We start from the raw sequence: 25,645 nt of genomic DNA on the forward strand, positions 1-25,645 counted from the left end.
CCCTGGTCCCCCGAGACTTTACTTAAAGATTCATGATTGAAGTTCCAGTTGACAGAATAACATGTCATTCAGATGAAAAAAAAAGGAGGCAATTTACATCACTATCTGATTTTTGTGATGTTCATTAAATCCTGCTTTTTGGTTGGGGAATCAGGGTTGAACCTGCTATGACAAAATAGCTATACAATACGTATAGCAGCAATTCTGTTTCTCAGTGCTGGGAGCCAACTCAGTATAACTTCTGTGTGGCTAAGCATAGCTCAAATACCATCTATAAATTTGCTGGTGCTACAACCATTGTTGGTAGAATCACAGGTGGTGACGAGAGGGCGTACAGGAGTGAGATACGCCAACTAGTGGAGTGGTGTCACAGCAACAACCTGGCAACCAACATCAGTAAGACGAAAGAGCTGATTGTGGACTTCAGGAAGGGTAAGATGAAGGAACACATATCAATCCTCATAGAGGAATCAGAAGGGGAGAGAGTGAACAGTTTCAAGTTCCTGGGTGTCAAGATCTCTGAGGATCTAACCTGGTCCCAATATATCGATGTAGTTATAAAGAAAGCAAGGTAGCAGCTATACTTCATTAGGAGTTTGAAAAGATTTGGCATGTCAACAAATACACTCACAAACTTCTATAGATGTACCGTAGAGAGCATTCTGACAGGCTGCATCATTGTCTGGTATGGAGGGGCTACTGCACAGGACTGAAAGAAGCTGCAGAGGGTTGTAAATTTAGTCAGCTCCATCTTGGGTACTAGCCTACAAAGTACCCAGGACATCTTCAGGGAGCGGTGTGGCAGAAAGGCAGTGTCCATTATTAAGGACCTCCAGCACCCAAGGCATGCCTTTTTCTCGCTGTTACCATCAGGTAGGAGGTACAGAAGCCTGAAGGCACACACTCAGCGATTCAGGAACAGCTTCTTCCCCTCTGCCATCCGATTCCTAAATGGACAATGAATTCTTGGACACTACCTCACTTTTTAAAATATATAGCATTTCTGATTTTGCACGTTTATTAATCTATTCAATATAAGTACACTGCAATTAATTTACTTTATAATTATTATTTTTATTTTATTTATTGTTACTTCTGTGCTATATTATGTATTGCATTGAACTGCTGCTGCTAAGTTAACAAATTTCACGCCACGTGCTGGTGATAATAAAGCTGATTCTGATTCTGATATCCTACCGCAGTGTTGGGTGGTTTTGTAGGTGAAGGGGATTCACTAATAGCATTACATGTAATGAAATACCACTGGTAAAGCTGACATAATGAGAGTGTCAGTTTACTCTGAGTACATTCTGTGCAAAATGTCATTTCCAGTCAGTGACCTCAAAGTACTGGGTCTGTTCACAGTAATGTAGGAAGGACATAGATCATAGATCTCCATAGAGCAAAAGTTTTGTTTAGACCTGTATGTCATGGTCTTCAAAGACTCTTTTCCTTGATCTTCATTTGGCTCCGGTAGCACAATCGAGGTGATGGTTGATCCCTGATTTGATGTCTGCTTTTGAGGACATTGGGCTACCAAGGTAGGGGAAATGGTCTATGTTTTCAAGGCTGATATCATCAACCCTTATGGAGGGCTGGATCAATGGCTGGTTGGGTGTGGCTGATATAGGATCTGTGTCTTTCTTATATTCAAAACAGGGTTCTATATGCCTTGGCAAAGGAATTCGGGATATGTTGGAGGTTTTCTTCAGAGTGTGCTGCAATGTAATTGATCCTGAGGAAGGTTTTGAGGAGCAGCTGGAAGGACAGATGCACTAACAGCAGCATACTGGAGGAGGCCAACATGAACAGCATCTTTACCATGATAAAGCAACACCAACTGTGATGAGTAGGCCATGTCATCAGAATGCCTAACTCTCGTCTCCCAAACAGGTATTTAATCCCAGTTGAAGGAAGGTCAGCAAGCCCCTGGTGGGCAAAGAAAACGCTTCAAAGATAACATCAAAATCAGCCTGAAGAATTTCAACATGACACCTAAAAGCTGGGAAGACATTACACTCAATAGATACACCTGGAGGAAATCTGTTCAAGAGGGAGCTGTGCTACGTGAGAGTGACCTCTGCTGTGCTGCAGAGAACAAGCAGAAGCTGAATGACAGTTAAATGTTAGAACCCAAAAGCCCCCCCAGCTCCCCCCTCCCACGCAGAAGCAGCAGCAAAGCAACAATTCCCCCTCCCCCACCAGCAAAAAAAGCATCTTCACCCTTCACCGAGCACTCAAACGTGCAGCAAAGCATCAATAAAGACACAGACCTGCAGTACCCCAAAGACTACTTGTTCACCCGGTAATTCAACATACTACAGGATCTCTCTCTCCCCCTAATAAGGGAAAAAGAGGTGTCGCCGTTTCACAGCTAGACGGGAGACATAGCAAAACAACTCGCCGATTTATGGTGTTAAAAGTCTGTTGCACCGCTTTTTCTGAGCTCTGTGCCCAAAGAACTCGACTCTCCGGGCACAGAGCCAGCAGCCAGCTCACTTCTGTCGATCCTCCGTGTACTCTCACGACACATCAGGTGGCGGCACCAACCTCAAAGCTGCCCATCCTCAAATAGTGTGGTTTCTCAGTGGTTATATTTCTGATTCAGTTTCGAGAACATAATACGTCTTGATATGGCAACTGCTCACTTGTGACTGCACAAAACTGCAGAGAGTTGTGGCCATCATGAAAACCTATCTCTCCTCCATGGAATCTGTTCACACTCTTCATTGCCTTGTTAAAGCAGCCAGCATAATTAAAGACCCTACCATCCTCACCCATCAGGCAAAAGATAAAAATCTGCGAAAACACATACCATCAGGTTCAAGGAGAGCTTCTGTTGTGCTGTTATAAGACTACTGAATGGTCCCTAAGTATGATAAAATGGAGTCTTGACTCAGAGTCTACCTCATCATGGTCTTGAACCTTATTGTCTGCACTTTCTCTGTAACTGTAACACTTTATTCTGGACTCTGTTATGGTTTTACCTTCTGCTACATTAATGCACTGTTATAATAAGTTGAACTGAATGAGTGATAAGCAAAGCAAGTTCTTCAGTGCACACATGACAATAATAAACCAATTTGCGAATTTTGGTCTCCCTGTTGTGTCAACCACCTTAGAATATTTAATTCTCAGCTTTGGTCATCTTACAGCTATCCTTCTGTAATAGGGATTGGGCTGTATCCACTTAGTGTATGACTGTGCTGTTAATTCATCCACCTCATTGCAGATGCAGCAAGCATTCAGTTAGAGTGCTTCTCAATCTGGCCTGTTAATATACACCCAGTGCCACTTTATTAGGCACACCTGCTCTGTAACGCAAGTATCAAATCAGCTAATCATGCGACAGCAACTCAGTGCATAAAAGCATTCAGACATGATCAGGAGGCTCAGTTGTTGTTCAGATCAAAATTCAGAATGGGGAAAAATGTGATCTAAGTGCCTTTGACTATGGAATGATTGTTGGTGCCAGATGGGGTAATTACAGTATCTCAAAAACTGTTGAATTTCTTGGATTTTTATGTTCAACGGTGTCTAGAGTTTACATAGAATGGTGCAAAAAAACAAAAAAAAAAATCCAGAGAATGGCAGTTACTGTGAGTGAAAAAGCCTTGATAATGAGTGAGGTTAGAGGAAAATGGTCAGACTGGTTCAAGCTAATTCAAATAACCATGAGTTACAACAGTGGTGTGCAGAAGAGCATCTCTGAATGCACAACATGTTGAATCTTGAATGGGCTACCGCAGCAGAAGACCACACCAGATTCCACTCCTGTACCTAATAAAGTGGCAACTGTGTGTATTCCTGCTTGCCTTTCTTCTAAATTATTCTTCTTGCTACATTTCTAACTGACATTTCCAGCTTTGTCTTCCTTCCCTCCTGAACAGCCCTGCTGGTTCCCTTCTTTAGAAATGTCCCAATTACTCCAAAACTATTGTAGCTCCCAAACTCAGCACACCTTTCTCCAAAAGATGCTAACAAACCCATAAGTAATTGGTGATCAGTTAAAGGAACATACTGCAGTGCCTTTTCCTGCAGTTCGAAGTTCAATTCATGAGTGAATTCCCCACTTTGTTGTGATTGTATCTCACAGAAAATTCAATAGAGCATTGACATTGACATTGACATCCACCTGACAGGGTTTGTGTGTGTCCTATGTGCATATTCTGTGAATGGAACTACACTGTGAAGTTTTATGGAAGCATACTAACTAAGTCTCGGGATGTGCAGCAGAGTAATAAAAGTACTGGTAATTGATTTTGTTGCTACAGTTCAGTCCTATCACATATAAAAATGAGTGTAATTTTTCTTTGAATTTATGATTCTGCATCTTAAACTGGGCAGCATTCCCTCAATGCTGCACTGAAGTGTTAGCCTACACTACATGTTAAAGCCTCTACTCCTCTGCCATCAGATTTCTGAACCCCATATTTATATATATGTAAATATTTATACTTTTTTCTCACCTCTTATTGGTGGTATGCCTGTGTATTTTCCCCTCAATCTCGGGTCCTCTACCAGAGGCCTGGGAGCTTGAGGGTTTGGCTTGCTGTTCCTAGTAATGCGCTATTCTGGACTGAGATCTCAAATGTTGTTCCCGGGATTTGTTGGAGCCACTCTCCCAGTCCAGGTGTCACAACTCCAAGTGCTCCCATCACTGCCGGGATTACTCTGGCTTTAACCTTCCACATCCTTTCTATCTGCTCTTTCAAGCCCTGGTATTTCTCCAGCTTCTTGTATTCTTTCTTTTTGATGTTACTGTTATTTGGAATTGCCACATCAATTACTATTGCTTTCTTCTGTCCTTGTCCGGTACTACTATGTCTGGTTGGTCGGCCATTACCTGCTTATCAGTCTGTATCTGGAAGTCCAACAGGATCTTAGCTCTGTCATTCTCCACTACCTTCTCGTGTGTTTCCCATTTGGTCCAATCCATACTCAGCACAGATGCTCCTATACACAGTTCCTGCAACTTAGTTGTGCTGTTCAGTGTATGCTGTCCCTGCCTGCATCTTGCACCCTGTAGCTATGGACTGGATGGCTTCAGCAGATTCCTTGCACAATCTGCACCTTGGGTCTTGTCCGGTGTGATAGACCCCTGCTTCTAATGCTCTTGTGCTCAGCACCTGTTCTTGTGCAGCCATGAGCAGCACCTCTGTGCTGTCCCTCAGCCCTGCCATTTCCAGCCATTGGTAGGACTTTCTCATGTCAACCACCTCTGATATCTGGTGATGGTTAACCCCATGCAGTGGCTTGTCCTGCCATGGCCTCCAGTCCTTTAGTTCTACTTCACTCACTTCCATTTCCATATCCCCTGCCTGCTGTCTGAGGTATTCTCCTAGCAAATCATCCTTAGGGGCCATCTTCCTAACATACTCAGGATGCTTCGCATTTCTTCCAGGACCGTGGCCTTGACACTTCCAAGTCCCTGTCCACCCTTGTTCCAGCAGGTGTACGGTTGCTCAACGTTGGATTTTGGATGGAATCCTTTATGTATTATTAGTAATATCTGGGTTTTGATGTCAGCAGCTTCCAGTTTGTTCCTTGGGCAGTATACTATTGTGGAGTGGGTATCTGATGACTGGTACGGTGAATATGTTGATGGCTCTGATCTTGTTCCTCCCATTCAGCTGGCTTTTTAGGACCCGCCTCACTCTTTGGAGGTGCTTGGATTTTGTGGGGCATTGAGTCGTATGCTTTCTGGTAGCTGATCCAGGCTGTGCTTAGATTGGTTTGCCTGGTCTTGGAGTCTTGCATGACTGCTTTTTTCACCAGTGCTTGGTGCTTGGAGCCACTGGCTCCATTACCAATCCCCCTCTGAGCAGGGCTCAGGAATTTACACATGTGTTCCTTCAGCTTGGTGGCTATGATGCCTGACAGGAGCTTCCATATTGTTGAGCGGCAGGTTACAGGCTGGTAGTTTGATGGTGTTGCTCCTTTGAGAGGATTCTTCATTATGAGCACTGTCCTTCCTTGAGTTATCCAGTCAGGGTGGGAGACTGCTTCAGCAGCTGGTTCATTTGAGCTGCCAGTCGTGGATGTAATGCTGTTGGTTTCTTCAGCCAGTATCCATGGATCATATCAGGCCCTGGTGATGTCCAGTTCTTCATACTTGCTACCCGTTGCTGGACATCTACTGTTGTGATGGTGACTGGTTCTTCCACTGGAGATCGCAGGGGCTTGCTTGCAGGTCTTTCAGCCATTGGGCACTGCTTTTATGTGATGCTTCTTTCTCTCGTAAACTCTTCCAGTACTCCTCCTTTACTGTTTTAGTTGGTTCGGGCACTGGCATGTTGTTGCTTTGGAACTGTGCGAATACTTTTCCTGGTTCTTTGGAGAAGAGGGCATTTTTTTCACTTGGCTTTTGCGTCCTTAATGTACCTCTATACTCTGGTAGCCAGAGCTGTTAACTGTTGCTTGGCAGTTTCCAGGGCTTCAGCTGTGGATGTACCTTTACAGGAAAGATACTGGCATGGATAGCGGAATGGCTGACAGACAGGAGGCTGCGAGTAGGAATAAAACGGGCTTTTTCTGGTTGGCTGCCAGTAACAAGTGGTATTCCTCAGGGGTCAGTATTGGGACCGCTACTTTTCACATTGTTTATCAATGATTTAGATAATGGAATTGATGACTTTGTGGCAAAGTTTACAGATGATATGAAAATAGGTGGAGGGGTAGGTAGTGCTGAGGAAGAAATGTGATTGCAGCGGGACTTAAACAAATTGGAAGAATGGACAAAAAAGTGTCAGATAGAACACAGTGTTGTGAAATGTACGATAATGCATTTTGGTAAAAGGAACAAAAGTGCAGACTATTATCTAAATGGAGAGAAGGTTCAAACATCAGAGGTTCATAGGAGGCCTCATGCAAGTCTCCCAAAGGTTAATTTACAGGTTTAAAGGTTCCACACAGTAGGTTTATTCAGAAAGTTAGAAGGCATGGGATCCAAGGATGTTTGGCCAGGTGGATTCAGAATTGGCTTGCCTGCAGGAAGCAAAGGGTTATGGTTGAGAGGAGTACATTTGGATTGGAGGGCTGTGACTAGTGGCGTCCCACAAGGATCAGTTCTGGGACCTGTACTTTTCATGATTTTTACTAACGACCTGGATGTGGGAGTAGAAGGGTGAGTTGGCAAGTTTGCAGATGACACAAAGGTTGGTGGTGTTGTGGTTAGTGTAAAGGATTGTCAAAGATTGATAGGATGCAGAAGTGGGCTGAGAAGTGGCAGATGGAGTTCAACCCGGAGAAGTGTGAGGTGGTACACTTTGGAAGGACAAACTCCAAGGCAGAGTACAAAGTAAATGGCAGGGTACTTGGTAGTGTGGAGGAGCAGAGGGATCTGGGGGTACATGTCCACAGATCCCTGAAAGTTGCCTCACAGGTAGATAGGGTAGTTAAGAAAGTTTATAGGGTGTTAGCTTTCATAAGTTGAGAGATAGAGTTTAAGAGTCGCGATGTAATGATGCAGCTCTATAAAACTCTGGTTAGGCCGCACTTGGAGTACTGTGTCCATTTCTGGTCACCGCACTATAGGAAGGATGTGGAAGCATTGGAAAGGGTACAGAGGAGATTTACCAGGCTGCTGCCTGGGTTAGAAAGTATGCATTATGGTCAGAGATTAAGGGAGCTAGGGCTTTACTCTTTGGAGAGGAGGATGAGAGGAGACATGATAGAGGTGTACAAGATATTAAGAGTGGACAGCCATTGCATCTTGCCGAGGGCACCACTGCTCAATACAAGAGGACATGGCTTTAAGGTAAGGGGTGGGAATTTCAAGGGGAATATTACAGGAAGGTTTTTTACTCAGAGAGTGGTTGGAGCGTGGAATGCACTGCCTGAGTCAGTGGTGGAGGCAGATACACTAGTGAAATATAAGAGACTACTAGAGAGGTATATGGAGGAATTTAAGGTTGGGGGTTATATGGGAGGCAGGGTTTAAGGGTCGGTACAACATTGTGGGCTGTAGGGCCTGTACTGTGCTGTACTATTCTATGTTCTATTGAGTCTGTGGTAAAGAAGCCAAATGCAATGTTGGCATTTATTTCAAGGAGAATAGAATATAAAAGCAAGGAGATAAGATAAGCTTTATAAGATACTAGTCAGGCTGCATTTGGAGTATTGTCAACAGTTTTGGCCCCATATCTCAGAAAGGTTGTGTTGTCATGGGAGACAGTCCAGAGAAGGTTCACAAGGATAGTTTCAGGAATGAAAGGGTTAACATTTGAGGAGCATTTGGCAGCTTTGGGCCTGTACTCACTGGAATGTAGAAGAATGTGGGGGGACCTCATTGAAACCTACCAAATGTTGAAAGGACTAGATAAGGTGGATGTGGAAAAGATGTTTCCTATGGTAGGGGTATCCAGAACTAGAGGCCAGAGCCTCAAAATTAAGGGGTGACCCTTTAGAACAGAGATAAGGAGGAATATTTTTAGCCAGCGAGTAGTAAATCCGTGGAATGCTTTGCCACAGACTGCATTGGAGGCCAAGCCCATGCGTATATTCAAGGCAGAAATTGATATTTCTTGATCGGTCAGGGCATCAAAGGATATGGCAAGAAGGCAGGTGTATGGGGGTTGAGTGGGATCCAGGATCATCCATGATGGAATGGTGGAGAAGATTCGATGGGCTGAATGGCCTAATTCTGCTCCTATGTCTTAAGGTCTTATAGTCTCTGTACTTCCTTAGTAGCCAAGATGAGTCTTTGGTCTTCCCATCTTTTTGTTGCTGAGGTAGTCTGCTGACCTCCGACCTTGTGGTTTTCATCTTGGCTTTCATCACCTGGGGGGGGGGGGAATATAACAGTATTCCCCACTGTATTTCATTTTGTAGTCCAGCATTTCTAGGACTGCTGCTGCCAATGAATATATCAGGTTATTGGTCTCAGTTATATGATAGAGGTTGCAATTGTGAGTAGTGCTTCTAGCTTGCAGTCCGATGGAATTTTGACACTAAGTCTGGGGAGCCTAGTTCATTGATTGACAGTCACCAGTTTAGCTATGATCTTCTCTCTGATTGCAGCAGTCAGTGTCGGTATGTCCCAGGATGAGGTTGAACTTGCATTTCCTGTGTACAAGGTGATGCTATTACCTTTTGCGCCATCTGTGAGTTGTGGAGGTGGAATTTGAACTTGTAGTCCCCGATCGGCTCGGTTCTGCGGTGACGTTGCTGAGGTGCATCATGATTGTATGTCTTCCAATTCAAGATGTGTTAGCAATCCTCTGTTGTCAGTGTTTGATTGCTGGGTAACCAGTTGCTTTTCCTCTGAATGTGCATGAGTCCCCACACGAGCTTGCTGTATCCTCTGTCATGTGGGTTGCTATTAAAGTAGCATTCCATTAATTCCATGTTGTCCAGACTCATCCATTTATGGCTTGTCTGGTAGGCAATTTCGTGCCAGATGGTCCCGGCTCCCCAACCATTGGTGTAGACTTCATTAATCTGGGCACTGTCCGAGCTGGCATGACTCTTTTTGTTCTTGTTACTCTCATCTGGAGGATGTTGTGGGCAGATGTAGAGCAAGCGTGAGGGGTCCAGCTCAAGACCCCTGCCGGGCTGCCGCTACCTGGACCTGAACCCCGGACCTCTGCGCCGTGGAGCCCGAATTTTTTCCTGGTGTTGGCCTCTGAAGCTTGGAGGGGCGGGTCGTTGCATGGCGGGTAGCGGAGAAGGCGCATGGTATGATAGATACTATATATACTTTCCTTATCGTCATTTATAGTATCTTTATGCATTGCACTGTAATGCTGCCACAAGCAACAAATTTCATGTGATATTGAACCTGATCCTGATCTTAAGATTATAATTAATTTGCTTCCATCTTGTATCACATCCCCTCAAAAAAATCTGTTTTGTACTAAAAGGGCAGAAATTGGTTCAGATAGACAATTGTTCACCCTTGGAAGATCTTGCATTTGGTCGTTGTTTATCTGACTATGGTGCTGGATTGCTGGGCAGGAAATGGGGATCACTGAGCGGTCAGTGCAATGACAGCTGAAACCTCATTTAAAAATAGAGTGGTATTGAAATGTTCTATGGCCCATTCCTGCATCTTTCCATTGTAGTCTTATGATCATATGCAGCGCATCACAGTTAATGAAGCAATATATTCTTTGTACGCTCAGTAGCTGCTTTACTATATACTGTACCTAATAAATTGGCCACTGAGTGTACCTTCATGATCTTCTGCTGCTGTAGCCCACCCACTTCAAGGTTCGACATGCTGCACATTCAGGGATGCTCTTCTGCACACCACTGCTATAACGCATGGTTATTTCAATTGCATAGGAGTCTTTTACACGTTCTTATTTGTTATGTTTTGTAACTTCAAAACATTAAACTAATTCAAAGAAAGTCACATGAGTTCAAAAGCATAGGTGCATACTTTCTGCTTACTTTAAGCCAGGCACACATGTACCTTGTGGTAGCATGACAACATATGCAAATAATGTAAAAACATATAACCCATAATGAATTATTTAAATGGACAAGAATGCTGAATTGAATAATATATACAAGATTACTCGAATATTATTGAAATATTAAATACACAACACTATTGTGTCAGTCTCTACCATCACCCTGGCAGTGTTCCAGATAGCCATCGCTCTCTGTAAAAAGGTTTTTCTGACATTACCCCTAAACTTTTCTCCACTCACCTTAAATGGATGTCCCCTGGTATTAGCCATTGCTATTCTTGGAAAAAGGCGCTGGCTGTCCACTCTTATAATCTTATACTATACATTCAACTCTAGCAAGTCATTTCTCACCCTTCATTGTTACAAAGACAAACACCCTAGCTCTCATACCCTTTCCTCATAAAACATGCTCTCTAATCCAGGGCAATATCCTGATAAATCTCCTCTACACTGTCTCTAAAGTTTCCATATCTTTCCTATAATGTGACCAGAACTGAATCCAGTACTCTAAGTGTGGTCTAACCGGAGTGTTATAAACCTGCAACATTACTTCATGATGGTTTCTGTTAAATGGGTCTAAATAAAATTCCCCCAGTAATCCACTTCACACCACAGTCTAATCAGCAAGGAGAGCTCAAATGATGTGGAAAATCCCCTCACGCTCTGGTGTGCGGGTCCACCTGTTCCGATTATAAAGCATGAATGAATGAATCTCTGTTCCAATTACTTTAAAGTCGTGCCACACCATTTCTGCCTTCCCTGACAAGTGGAGCTTTGGATAAGGACCATAAGAATCTAAGACATAGGAGCAGAATTAAGCTATTCAGCCCATCGAGTCTGCTCTACCATTCATCATGGCTGAATTATTATTCTGTATCAGCCACATTCTCCAACACTCACTTCTGCCTCTCAAACCTCTTGAATTTCTGCCATGTTATTGATGTTGTCCATAGCGAAGACCTCTAGCCTTTACTTTACTATATACAGCATATATGAGGGGTGATTGATAAGCTCGTGGCCTGAGGTAGAAGGAGTCAACTTTAGAAAACCTACCACATTTATTTTTCCTACACTTACACACTTAGTCCAGCAGTCGTGGAACATACGGATCCCTTCTTTGTAGAAGTCGGCGACTTGGACCTCCAGCAAGTTGTCCAAAGCAGGGGTGATTGATAAGTTTGTGGCCTAAGGTAGAAGGAGATGAGTTATACAGCTCTTGTTACATGCACTTTGAGTGATTATGCAGGAAGTTTGAAGTTAATAACTCATCTCCTTCTACCTTAGGCCACAAACTTATCAATCACCCCTGCTGTGGACCACCTTCTGGAGGTCCAAGACACTGACTTCTACAAAGAAGGGATCCGTATGCTCAACGAGCGCTGGACTAAGTGTGTAAATGGAGGAGGGACTACTGTATGTTGAAAAATAAATGTGCTAGGTTTTCTAAAATTGACTCCTTCTACCTTGGGCCACAAACTTATCAATCACCCCTCATATTTCCATACCCTCTACTCAGCTGATGTGGCAGTGGACTACAGGTGCCCTGGATGTGCCTTGTCAGATCACAGAACTTTTTTCCAATTGCTTGACAATGGGGACGATTCTCACCATTTCTTGCCAAGCGCTTCAGGTGATGAGTTGAGGACTCGCCTTCCTCCTCAGCATACTTCCTCAAGGCAAGTATCTCATTTACCAAGACGTGGATGTCCCTTAATATGATTGTGGAAGCATCCTCCCTTTGCCTTTCAGTCTCTTCATCTTCTTTAGCAGAGAGTGTCTCTTGGTCTTCTTTAGCTGTTAGTTGTCTGCTTTCCGTGATTGGTTGTCATTAAGAGTAGAATGTTAACCATTAAACTGCTGGAGGGATATGACACTGAATGAGATTCTACAGCGTATCACCTTATCCTATTCTGCATTTGCTTTTTGTGCGTGAAAACCGATCAATACTGGATACAGGCTAATTTTATTTCGAGGGGGAACCTGCAAAAATGCGTAAGATTCTATTTTTGGTGATATAAGTCTAATGAAATAGATGACGGAAGCATTAAACACACATTAAATTATCTCCAGTTCAAGTGCTCCTTAGTTGTTGGCAAAGGCATTTCCCATGTACCTTTGGTCACTCAGTTATAGAAAGGACGTGGTTCAACAGGAACAAGTGCAGAGAAGATTTAGAAGAATGTTGTCAGGTTTAGAAGGCCTGTGTTATACAGTAAGAGGTTGGTCAAGCCAGATCTTTATTCCTTGGAGCAAAGGAGAATGAAGGGCAGATTACAGCAGTGTTACAAATTATGAGAGGCATACAAGGTGGATGGTTACAGCCTTTTATCCAGAGTAGGAGAAAAATTCAAAAGAGAGCTTCTTCATGTAGAGGATGGTGAAATTATGGAACAAATTGCCAGAGGAAGTTGTTGAGGCAGGTACGGTAGTATTATTTAAGAAGTACTTGGAGGGGAGAGTCTTCGATGTTGGCTGAACACAGGAAATTAGGCACCATGGTTGGCATGGACTGGTTGTGTCAAAGGGCATGCATCCATGCTGTGTTGCTCTGTGATTCTAAGCAAGAAAAGAAGGTTTAGTATCAAAAATTGATTGATTCAAGTTTTGATTTCCATGAGGCCTAGAAAATTCTGCTCTTCAAAAGCTTTTGTTAACCCATACAGAATCAAAATCAGATTCATTATCACTAGCTTTTATGACATGAAATGCCATAAAAGTAGTACAGTAGAATGACTTAAAATTATTATACATTATAAAAGAAATAAATACTGCAAAAAAAAAATAGACAAGTGGTGTTCATGAATTCATGAATCGTTCAGTCATCTGATGGTGTAGGGGAAGAAACTGTTTCTGAATCTGTGGAATGGAATAATAATTAGGACCCTTTAATTAGATTAACATAAGAGTGATAAACAATTATAAGTGAAGACAACACTTAATTGAAAATCACTTTGGTCCCCAATGTCTATTATTAAGAAGAACACAGGGATGTTTGGCTGGCTGCCAAAGGATTTTGATGTGTCTTCTGAATTGCACATCAGCAAATACATTTCTTCATACCAAACATGACCAAGGAATCAGAATCAGCTTTATTATCACTGTCTTGTGTAATGTGAAGTTTGTTGTTTTGTGGCAGCAGAACAGTGAAAAGAAATAAAATCACTACAGATTCCAAAATAAATAAATAGCGCAGAATAAAGGAATAGTGAGGTAGTGTTCATGGGTTCATGAATGATTTGGAAATCTGATGACATTGAGCGTGGGTCTTCAGGCTCCTATACCTCCTTTCTGATGGGAATAAGTAGAAGAGGATATATGGTGGATGGTGCGGACCCCTAAAGGATGCTGCCTTTTTGAGACACTACCTCTTGAAGATGTCCTTGATGGTGGAGGGCAATGTGCCCACGATGGAGCTGGTAGAGTCTACAACCTTCTGCAGCTCTTGAGATTCTGTGTGTTGGAGCCTTTATGCCAGCCTGCGATGCGACCACTCAGGATGCTCTCCACTGTACCTCTATAGAAGACTGCAAGTCTTGGGTGGCTTTCTAAACCTGCTTAATCTTCTAATGAAGTACAGCAGCTGGCATGCTTTCTTTGTGATTACATTAATATATTGGGCCCGGGACAGGTCCTTGGAGATGTTGACACCCAGAAACTTAAAGCTGCTCACCCTTTCCACTGCTGTCCCCTCAATGAGGACTCATGCATGCACAATCCACAGTCAGTTCCTTGGTCTTGCTGACATTAAGTACAAGGCTGATTTAGGTCGATTTTGTGACACCACTCAACCAACTGATCCATCTTAATTGCATATGCCTCCTCGTCACCTTCAGAGATTTTGCCGACAGCGGTGGTGTTGCTGGTGAATTTATGAGTGGTGATTGAGCTATGCCTAGCCACACAGTTGTAAGTGTAGGGAGAATCGAGCAGTGGGCTAAGCACATATGCCTGTGTTGATTGTTGATGAGGAGGAGAGGTTATCAGCAACCTGCACTGATACTGATCTCCCAATGATGGGCGCCACAGTAGCGTAGAGGTTAGCGCAATGTTATTACAGCTCGGGGCAGGGCACTGGAGTTCAAAGTTCAATTCCGGCATTCTTTGTAGGAAAGTTTGTTCTTCCTGTAAGCACGTGACCTTCCTCTGGGTGTTTCCTCTCAGTCCAAGGATGTGCTAAATAGAGGTTTAATTGGTCATTGCTCTGTGACTAGGCTAGGGTTAAATAGGGTTGCAGAGTGGTGCAGCTCATTGGGCTAGAAGGGACTATTCTGCATTTCAAGTTGGCCGTGGTCCTTAATGATGGATGTTGCCTTCTTGAGACAGTGCCTCTTGGAGATGCCCTCAATGGGGGGGGGGGGGGCGGGGGGGGGAACAGTCGTGCCTGTGATGGAGGTGGCTGAGTCTCCAGCCCTCTGCAGCCTCTTTCGATCCTGTGCATTGGAGCCTCCGTACCAAATGGATGCAGCCAGTCAGAGTGCTCTCCCCAGTAAACCCACAGAAATTTGCCAGATTCACCCAACTGGCTGGCATCAGTTTAATGATCAATTACTGATGACTCTTGATAAGCCCAGAAACAGAAATTCTACTAATCTCCGATATTAGTGTGGCTAGCCTTATTATCTTTTACCATCTAGCAAAATGCAGCTTAATTCAAAGTAGGACTGCCTCAGGAACTCTAGCTCGGGGGTTTTTCTCTCAGGGTTTACTCCTGAAGGCTTTCCCATGAATGAGTGTAGCACAAGGCAGTGGAGGTTTGAGATCAACTCTCCTTCTCCTAGGTGAGCTGCCAACTGTGGCTGACGAGCCCCGTCTGCCCAAACACAGGAGAGTGCAACAAACTCAGCCGGAGAAAGTGAAAACGAAGAGTCTTTCAGTTTCCCTGGTGACCTTGACCAACACAAGGTGGTAAAACTTTCCTATGCATAGACAGTAGAGTTAGAATTTGAATATAATCTCAGTGAAACAATTTGGCTTGGCAGATAAATGCACGCTCATTTTGCACAACCCCTTAAACTTAAGAGATTCTGCAGATACTGGAAAACCAGAACAACACACACAAAATGCTGGAAGAACTCAGCAAGTCAGGCAGCATCAAAGGAGAGGAAGAAATAGCTGAGGTTTATTCAGCAAAACATCAGCTGTTTACTCTCCATAGATGCTGCCTGACCTGCTGAGTTCCGCCAGCCTTTTGTGCTGTTGCAATCTCTTAAACTGCTTTGTTTTTATTTTAAATCAGAATGTTAAACTAGTTTGATAGAACAGATAACCTGGTAACAAATACAGTACTTGGTCTTTAGGAGATATTAGGGATTTATATACAATGCAGGGTGATCTCAATCTCCTTTTAAACTGTCAAGATATTATTCAAAAATAGATAATATCCTCAAAATTAAAATATCCTTCTATTTATAAAGCACTCACGTAAGTTTATGATGTACCAAGACCCTTTATAACTATCAACTGATATGGGAAACGTAATAGGCAATCTTTGCATAGCATCTTCATCATATACGAGAAGATGTCAGTGACAGCGTTAACATTTATTGGCCATCTGTAATTGACCTTGAAATGCTACAGTCATCCTGAATGTGGAGGTGAAGATTCTTCTACAGTGGTGTTTGGTGAGGAATACTAGAACTGAATATGAGGAAGTAGATCAATAATTATAAAGAAGCAGCAATATACATTTAGTGGCCACTCCATTTGATACACCTTTACATCTGTTTGTTAATGCAAATATCTAATCAGCCAATCATGTGGCAGCAACTCAATGCATAAAAGTATGCAGACATGGTCAAGAGGTTCAGTTGTTGTTCAGATCAAACATCAGAATGGGAGAAAATGTGTTCTAAATTACTTTGATCGTTGAATGATTGTTGGTGCCAACTGGATGGTTTGAATATCTCAGAAACTGCTGATCGCCTGGGATATACATGCATAGCAGTCTCTAGAGTTACAGAAAATGGTGCAAGAATCAAAACATCCAGTGAGCGGCAGTTTTATGGGCTAAAACATCTTGTTAATGAGAGGGGGCAGAAGAGGGTGGCTGGACCAGTTCAAGTTGACAGGAAAGCGACAGTAACTTGAATAACTATGGGTTACAACAGGGGTATGCAGAAAAGCATCTCTGAATCTACAACATGACGAATCTTTAAGTGAATGGGCTACAGCTGCAGATCACAAACATACAGAAATACACTCAGTGGTCACTTCATTAGATCAGAATAAGATCTAGGGTTTGCTGGACTCAGGTATGGACTGTTTCTTTTTATGGGCAGGTATGACCCATGGTTGATCTGAGGTTCTAGGCTGAGGGTACCTGACCTCCAACAAACACAGAATCTTGTTTTGTGCAATGGATGACCAAATTCATCCCCTATGATGCCCATCACTTCAGCTCACCAGAGGATGAACACAAACACAAACACCAGAAAGAGTTTTAACTCCCTCCTCAGTGAAAAAGCGAACATTTTGGGATTTAAACTTAACACAGTGCTGTAATTGGAGTTGTTTCGACAGAATAAACCCCACATTAGAGATTTTGCAGATCCTGGAAACCTTGAGCAACACATCCAAAATGCTGGAGGAACGAATGTTGACTGTCCATTTCTCTCCATAGATGCCGAGTTCCTCCAGCATTTTGTGTGTGTGTGTTGCACAACCTAACATTTGTTGTACTCAGCAGAATTATATCTAACTGCCTACTGCCTCTCAATCTCTTGGCAAGTCCTGTCCCATAAGCAAAACCCAAGGGAATTCCAATTAACACACTCCACATCCCCTATTTTCTCCCCATCCCTTCCTTCCTCTGTCCCACCTTTACCTCTTCCATGATGCTGCAGCCATTGGAATAAATGGGACAGCATTCACTGATTACTATCCAATGCATTCAAATCACCTGCGGCTTGCCAAAAGGATAAAAGAGAGACCTAGTTCATATTTTTATGCCAATTTCTATACCATCCTTTGATTGAAGGTGTTCCATTACCATACCTTGGAACCTAATTTTCCTGATCTCCAAAGTGTCGAGCCATCAACCTAGGTGTGTGTATTCAAATAGTTTTCGTTTCTATTGTTCACATGTGTCCTCACCATCACTGAGCACATTCACAAGGAGAACTGCCACATGAAAGCAATATCCATCTGGAAGGACCTCCATCGTCCAGGCCATACTCTCTTCTCACTGCTGCCTTCAGGATGGGGGTACATGAGCCTGACGTCCCACACCACCGACTGTAGGAGTAGTTATTCCCTACAGCAATCAGGCTCCTGAACCAGCATCGATAACTGCACGCACCTATGCTGAATTGACTCCACCACCTACAGACCTATTTTCAAGGACTCTACAACTGACGTTTGCAATATTATTTATTTACTATTTTATTATTTGCATGATTTGTCTTATTTTACACATTGGGTGTCAGTCTTAGTTTATTATTGCTTTTCATAAATTCTATTGTGAATGCTTGCAAGAAAATGTATCGCCAGGGCATACTATATGTGTATTTTGAAAATAAATTTACTTTAACGTTTTTGATTTTGACTTAAGCCATAACTATTGGCAGAGTGTTTAAATTTTGGAAGGGTTGTGACTGCACTGACCGCATGCCAAACCTGGGATCTTCAGTTTTCATGCACTGACTGCTGCTGAATTATATCGTGTGGTGGCACAGCGGTTAGTGAACACTATTGTAAGATCAAGGTTCGATTCCCTCTGCGGTCAATAAGGATGTTGAACGTTCTCCTCATGACTGTGTGGGTTTCCTCTGGGTGGTCTGGTTTCCTCCCACATTCCAAAAACATTTGGTTAGGGTTAGTCACAAACAAGAGAAAATCTGCAGATGCTGGAAATCCAAGCCACACACACGAAATGCTGGAGGAACTCAGCAGGCCAGACAGTATCAATGTAAAAGAGTAAACAAGGGTCCTGATGAAGAGTCTTGGCCTGAAACATCGACTGTTTACTCTTCCATAGCCCGCTGAGTTCCTTCAGCATCTTGTGTGTGTTGCTCGCTTAGGGTTAGTGATTTGTAAGCATATGTTGGCACTGGAAGCATGGTGTTGACACAAACAACACATTTCGACAAATAAAGCCAATCTTTAACCTTTATCTCCTTATAAAGTTTTCCCATACATGGAGTGCCAGTTGCCTGTTGGCTGAATAAAGCAGTTGGATTACATATGTTTTGAATAATTGGCCACACTTCACCATGATAGGTTTACTATATTGTATCAAAGTCACAAAGACCTTAAAGCCTTCTTTCGCTTCTCTGTTTTGCTTTTCTCAACGTGTGGGAGAATAGCTTAAAGTTAGCATTTCATTCTGAAGAAAACAACTAAAATGCTATTTCTTTGTGCAGTCTCATAATATGTTAAACAGAATATGCAGCTGAGCGAGTAGAAAAAGAATTGTTACTTACACAGGAGCAGCACAAGATTACAATGAAGAAAGTCTCCATGATTCCTCCAACACCTACGACCCATGTGAGACGCAAGAACAATATCACTCCGAAAATATTCTGCAGACAGGGAAAGTAGACTCCCATGATTGTACCCATTCGAGTAGCCTGAAGGAGAGAAAAGACAGAGGTTAAACAAAATTCAAGCTGTCTCAGACCTACAAATATCCTAATTTGCAAAAAAAAAGCCTGCAATTAATGCCCAGCTTAATTACTAGATTGTTTCCCAGGAGAGTAATTACACTTAAATAATTTCCTGCCCATGCTCATTCACCTCAGCTTGCTCCCACTATCTGTGGCTCAGCTGCAAACATCTACTCTTTATAAATGTGTTCTATTGGGACGCTTTGGTAGGTCAAACTTTTAGTTAAGATCTGAAACCCATTGCACTGATTGTACTACAGGCATTACAGCAAAATGTGTCCAGCTTGAATGGATATCAGAGTCAAAAATCAGGTTTATTATCACTGATATATTTTGTGAAATACAGTACAATGCAACAGCCTTAGGCATATGCTGTTTATCTATATCGCTAGGGTGGAAAAGAACTTTGCACAGTACTGTATGCTGTTTTGTGGCAGTTCCTCCAGAATGGACATAAAAAATTACACCAAGTTACAAAAATATCAGAATCAGGTTTAATATCATTGGCATATGTCATGAAATTCGTTGTCTTTGTGGCAGCAGTACAATGCAATACATAATAGGGAAAAGATGAATTACAGTAAATATATATACACATACAGAGTCAAAATTTCTGTTACTGTGAATAGCTAAGCGAGTAAAAGATGACCTGATTGCCAAAAAGCATAAAGTTAAAGATGACACATTTATTTAATATTTTAAGCAAGTCTACTTCTTTTATTTCCATCTTTCACAGTTTCAAAATAACAAAAAAGGAAAAGGGCCTGAAGCAAAAGTTTGGGCACCCTGCATGGTCAGTACTTAGTAACACCCCCTTTGACAAGTATCACAGCTTGTAAATGCTTTTTGTGCCAGCTAAGAGTCTTTCAATTCTTGTTTGGGGGATTTTCAGTTATTCTTCCTTGCAAAAAACTTCTTGTTCTATGAGATTCTTGGGCTATCTTGCATGCACTGCTCTTTTGAGGTCTATCCACAGATTCTCGATGATGTTTAAGTCAGGGGACTGCGAGGGCCATGGCAAAACCTTCAGCTTGCGCCTCTTGAGGTAGTCCATTGTGGATTTTGAGGTGTGTTTAGGATCGCTATCCTGTTGTAGAAGCCATTCTCTTCGGCTTTTTTACAGATGGTGTGATGTTTGCTTCCAGGATTTGCTGGTATTTAATTGAATTCATTCTTCCCTCTACCAGTAAATGTTCCCCGTGCCACTGGCTGCAGCACAAGCCCGAAGCATGATCGATCCACCCCGATGCTTAACAGTTGGAGAGGTGTTCTTTTCATGAAATTCTGCACCCTTTTTTCTCCAAACATACCTTTGCTCATTGCAGCCAAAAAGTTCTATTTTAACTTCATCAGTCCACAGGACTTGTTTCCAAAATGCGTCAGGCTTGTTTAGCTGTTTCTTTGCAAACTTCTGATGCTGAATTTTGTGGTGAGGACGCAGGAAAGGTTTTCTTCTCATGACTCTTCCATGAAGGTCATATTTGTGTAGGTGTCACTGCACAGTAGAACAGTGCACCACCACTCTAGAGTTTGCTAAATCTTCCTGAAGGTCTTTTACAGTCAAACAGGGGTTTTGATTTGCCGTTCTAGCAATCCTACGAGCAGTTCTCTCGGGAAGTTTTCTTGGTCTTCCAGACCTCAGTTTGACCTCCACCGTTCCTGTAAACTGCCATTTCTTAATTACATTATGAACTGAGGAAACGGTTACCTGAAAACACTTTGCTATCTTCTTATAGCCTTCTTCTGCTTTGTGGACATCATTTATTTTAATTTTCAGAGTGCTAAGCAGCTGCTTAGAAGAGCCCATGGCTGCTGATTGTTGGGACAAGGTTTGAGGAGTCAGGGTATTTATAAAGCTTTGAAATTTACATCACCTGGCCTTTCCTAACGATGACTGTGAACAAGCCATAGCCCTAACAAGCTAATTAAGGTCTGAGACCTTGGTAAAAGTTATCTGAGAGCTCAAATCTCTTGGATTGACCAAACTTTTGCATGGTGCTCCTTTCCTCTTTTCACTCTAAAACAAAAATAATACACTAATCTTGCTTAAAATGTTAAAAAGAATATTTCATCTTTAACTTCATGACTTTTGGAGATCAGTTCATCTTCTACTCACTTAACTATTCACAACAGAAATTTTGACCAGGGGTGCCCAAACTTTTGCATACCACTGTATATATATATATATATAAAATATCTAAATTAAATACATAGTGCAAAAATAGAAATAAAAAAGCAGTGAGCTAGTGTTTATGGGTTCAATGTCCACTCAGAAATCTAATGGCAGAGGGGAAGAAGCTGTTTCTGAATCATTGAGTGGGTCCCTTCAGGCTTCTGTACCTTCTAGGAGATGGTAGCGATGAGAACAAGTCCTGTCCTGGGTGAATGGTATCCTTAATGATGGATGTCGCCTTTTGAGGCATCGCTCCTTGAAGATGCCCTTGATACTACGGAGGCTGGTGCCCATAATGGAGCTGACTAAGTTTACAACTCTCTGCAGCTTATTTCAATCTTGTGCACCAGCTCCCCCATACCAGATGGTGATGCAGCTAGTTAGAATGCTCTACGTGGTATATCTGTAGAAATTTGCAACTGTGTTTGGTGACAAAACAAATATCTCCTCAAATTCTGAATAAAATATAGCTAATGTTGTGTCTTCTTAGTAGCTGCATCAATATGTTGGGTCCAGGTTAGATCCTCAGAGATATTGACATCCAGGAACTTGAAATTGCTCACTCTCTCCACTTCTGATCCCTCTTTGTGGACTGGTTTGTGTTCCCTTGTCTTACCCTTTCTGAAGTCCACAATCAGTTCTTTGGGTCGTACTGACATTGAGTGCAAGGTTATTGCAGCAACACCACTCAACTAGCTGATGTATCTTGCTCCTGTACACCCTCTCATCACCATCTGGAATTCTGCCAACAATAGTTGTGTCATCAGCAAACTTATAGATGGCATTTGAGCTATGCCTAGCCACATGGTCATGGGTATAGAGAGAGAGTGGAGCAGTGGGCTAAGCACACATCCCTGCAGTGAACCAGTGTTGATTGTCAGTGAGGTGGAGATGTTATGTAATATATATAAATACTGCAAAAGACAATATTATGATATAGTTTTCAAGAACCATTCAGGAATCTGAAGGTGCAAGGGAAGAAGCTCTTCTTAAAACATTGAGTATGGGTCTTCAGGCTCAACTGTCTTCTCCCTGAAGTTAGAAGGGAGAAATGGCATGTGCCAGATGGTGAGTGTCCTTAGTGGTGGATGCAGCCTTCACGAGGCACTGCTTCCCAAGGGTGTCCTCGATGGCAGAGAGGGTTGTGCCCAAGACGGAAATGACTGATTCTACAACCTCTTACAATCTTGTGCATCGGAGCTTTCATATCAGGTAGTGATGCAACTAGTCAAAATGCTCTCCACACACACCTGTGGAAGTTTTCAAGACTTATCATATCTCCTCAAACTCCTAATGAAGTATAGCTACTGATGTGCCTTTTTTTGTGATGTTGACACCCCTCACTCAGTGAGGATATTCGAGATAGCATGAAGATTATGGTGGCTGCTTGAACTGGCTGCACTCCTGAGTTTGAATAGGACAGAGGGTCCTGTAGCTCATTTCAATCTATACAGGTACTTCCTTCAGAGCAGGGTAAGCACTGTGCAAAATGTGATGAGTTTTCTAGATCTGTAGCAGGTTAGTCAATGACTGGTGCAGATCGTCAGAGCAATCTTGAGCAACTATGATGAGCTTATTAAACTTACCACCAAAAGCAGGGAAAAATGTAAACTGGTGAACACGCCCTCTTCTCATTGCTACCATCAGGGGTGGGGTGGGAGATGTAGAGGAGCCTGAAGACACACACTCAACTTTTTCAGAAACAGTTTCTTCCTCTATGAACGGACAATGAACCAACCCATGAACACTACCTCACTATCTTTGCTCTCTTTTTACAATACTTATTTAATTTAAGTATATATGCAGTATCTATCTATCTAGCTAGCTCTATATTTCTTATTGTAATTTACAGTTTTTTTAATGTATTACTCAGTACTGTTGCCACAAAACAGTATTGACCAATATTGATCTCTGACCGGGTGCACGACATCCTGGTACGAGAGGGAAAGCAACCAGAAGTCGTGATACATGTTGGTACCAACGACATAGGCAGGAAGAGGGATGAGGTTCTGAAGTGTGAGTTTCGGGAACTAGGCAGAAGGCTGAAGAACAGGACCTCAGGGGTGGCGTTCTCAGGATTGCTGCCAGTGCTATGTGATAGTGATTGTAAGAATTGGAGGAGATGGCAGTTGAATGCGTGGCTGAGGAGTTGGTGCAGGGGGCAGGGTTTAAGATTTTTGGATCATTGGGATCTCTTCTGGGAAGGGTGGGACCTGTACGGATTGGATGGGTTGCACCTGAACTCGAGGGGGAGCAATATCCTTGCAAGTAGGTTTGCTAGCATGGTTCGGGAGGGTTTAAACTAATTTGCAAGGGGGATGGGACCCGGAGCGATAGAGCAGTGGAAGAAATGCATGTAGTAAAGCCAGATCTAACATATAAAGAGGCTTTGAGGAAAGAGAAGCAGAATAAAGGGTGTAAAGGTAGTAAGGTAGAAGGGCTAAAGTGTGTGTACTGCAATGCAAGAAGCATCAGGAACAAAAGTGATGAACTGAGAGCTTGGATACATACACGGAATTATGATATAGTGGCCATTACAGAGACTTGGCTGGCACCAGGGCAGGAATGGATTCTCAGTATTCCTGGATTTCAGTGCTTTAAAAGGGATGGAGGGGGGAAGGGGAGGAGGGGTGGCATTACTGGTCAGGGATACTATTACAGCTACAAAAAGGGTAGGTAATGTAGCAGGATCCTCTTTTGAGTCAGTATGGGTGGAAGTCAGGTACAGGAAGGGAGCAGTTACTCTATTGGGAATATTCTATAGGCCAGGAGTCCCCAACCTTTTTTGCAACGCGGACCGGTTTATTATTGACAATATTCTTGCGGACCGGCCGACCCGGCGGGGGGTGGGGTAGGGTTGCCAACAGACAAGAGTAGCAGTCAAATACATTGTGTTTACCCCGAGAAAGACTACAATGACCATGAAGCCTTGCGTGGGCTCTAGTGTGCATGCGTGTACGTGCCGGTTTTTTTCTACAAATCATTCTTGGCGATTCTGTTCGGGGCGGGGGGTGTTAGTCATGACCGAAATATAGGTGATAAGTGGCTAATGCACTCAATTTCGTTTCTAAAAGGGTTTATCTAACGAATTTAATATTAAACACACAGCACATATTTTCCTTGCATGAATATAGCAATAAGTCAATTATCAGGGGAGGACAGGGGAGCTTGAAGTAAGTGTTGAATGAGTTTCCAGTAGAAGTGGTAGAGGCAGGTTCGATATTATCATTTAACGAAAAATTGGATAGGTATATGGACAGGAAAGGAATGGAGAATTATGGGCTGAGTGCAGGTGGGTGGGACTAGGTGAGAGTAGCGTTCGGCACGGACTAGAAGGGCAGGGATGGCCTGTTTCCGTGCTGTAATTGTTATATGGTTATATAAGTCACTTATAAATCAATAGCATCATAACATTTTAAGTGGTGTTTGGATATTAAACACACAGCACATATTTTCCCTTTATGAACATATAAAATCATTGCAACACACCAATATCGCTGAATCAGTGGGAGCCCTGGGCTGAATACTTGTTCCCTGCAACAAGGCGGTGCCATCGAGGGGTGATGGGAGACAGCGATACTCGAAGGGGGTTCCTTATGTCCAGTCTATTCCGCAATTTAGTTTTCGTTGCATTCATTGCAGGGATATGTTGAAAATGGAAGCAATGTTTTCAGTGCTTTCGTGGCTATCTCAGGATATTCAGCCTTGACTTTGATCCAGAACGCTGGCAGAGATGTTATGTCAAACATACTTTTCAGCCGGCTGTCATTTGCAAGCTCAAGGAGTTGATCTCCTTCCTGCGCTGACATGGATGATGTGCGGGTAATGACCTCACGTGCGTGACAGGGAATGAGGAAAGGTGCATCTGACTCATATCGCCAAATCATATCGTTTCCTCGCGGCCCAGTAGCACATGCTTTGCTGCCCGGTGGTTGGGGACCACTGCAATAGGCCCCCTTGTAGCAGCAGAGATACCAAGGAGCAGATTGGGAGGCAGATTTTGGAAAGGTGCAAAAATAACAGGGTTGGTGTCATGGGTGACTTTAACTCCCTAATATTGATTGGCACCTGATTAGTTCCAATGGTTCAGAGGGGGCAGAGTTTGTTAAGTGTGTCCAGGATTCCTGTCACAGTATATTGACAGGCCGACCGGGGGAATGCCATACTAGATCTATTACTAGGTAACGAACCGGGTCAGGTCACAGATCTCTCAGTGGGTGAGCATCTGGAGGACAGTGAACACCGCTCCCTGGCCTTTAGCATTTTCATGGAAACGGATAGAATCAGAGAGGACAGGAGAATTTTTAATTGGGGAAGGGCAAATTATGAGGCTATAAGGCTAGAACTTGCGGGTGTGAATTGGGATGATGTTTTTGCAGGGAGATATACTATGGACATGTGGTTGATGTTTAGGGATCTCTTGCAGGATGTTAGAGATAAATTTGTCCAGG

At 42.9% G+C, this 25,645-nt stretch overlaps 1 protein-coding gene across 1 annotated transcript in view; it reads right to left on the reverse strand.

Annotated features, from left to right (window-relative positions):
- Positions 1–25,645, reverse strand: part of LOC140210509 (solute carrier family 12 member 5-like) — a 347,453-nt gene that overhangs the window by 211,916 nt on the left and 109,892 nt on the right. The window contains exon 4 of the mRNA XM_072279513.1: positions 18,839–18,985. Within this exon, the coding sequence (XP_072135614.1) occupies positions 18,839–18,985 (147 nt within the window). The remainder of the gene's footprint in view (positions 1–18,838; positions 18,986–25,645) is intronic.

This window comes from Mobula birostris, chromosome 2 (genome assembly GCF_030028105.1).
Source record: "Mobula birostris isolate sMobBir1 chromosome 2, sMobBir1.hap1, whole genome shotgun sequence".
Taxonomy (NCBI): domain Eukaryota; kingdom Metazoa; phylum Chordata; class Chondrichthyes; order Myliobatiformes; family Myliobatidae; genus Mobula; species Mobula birostris.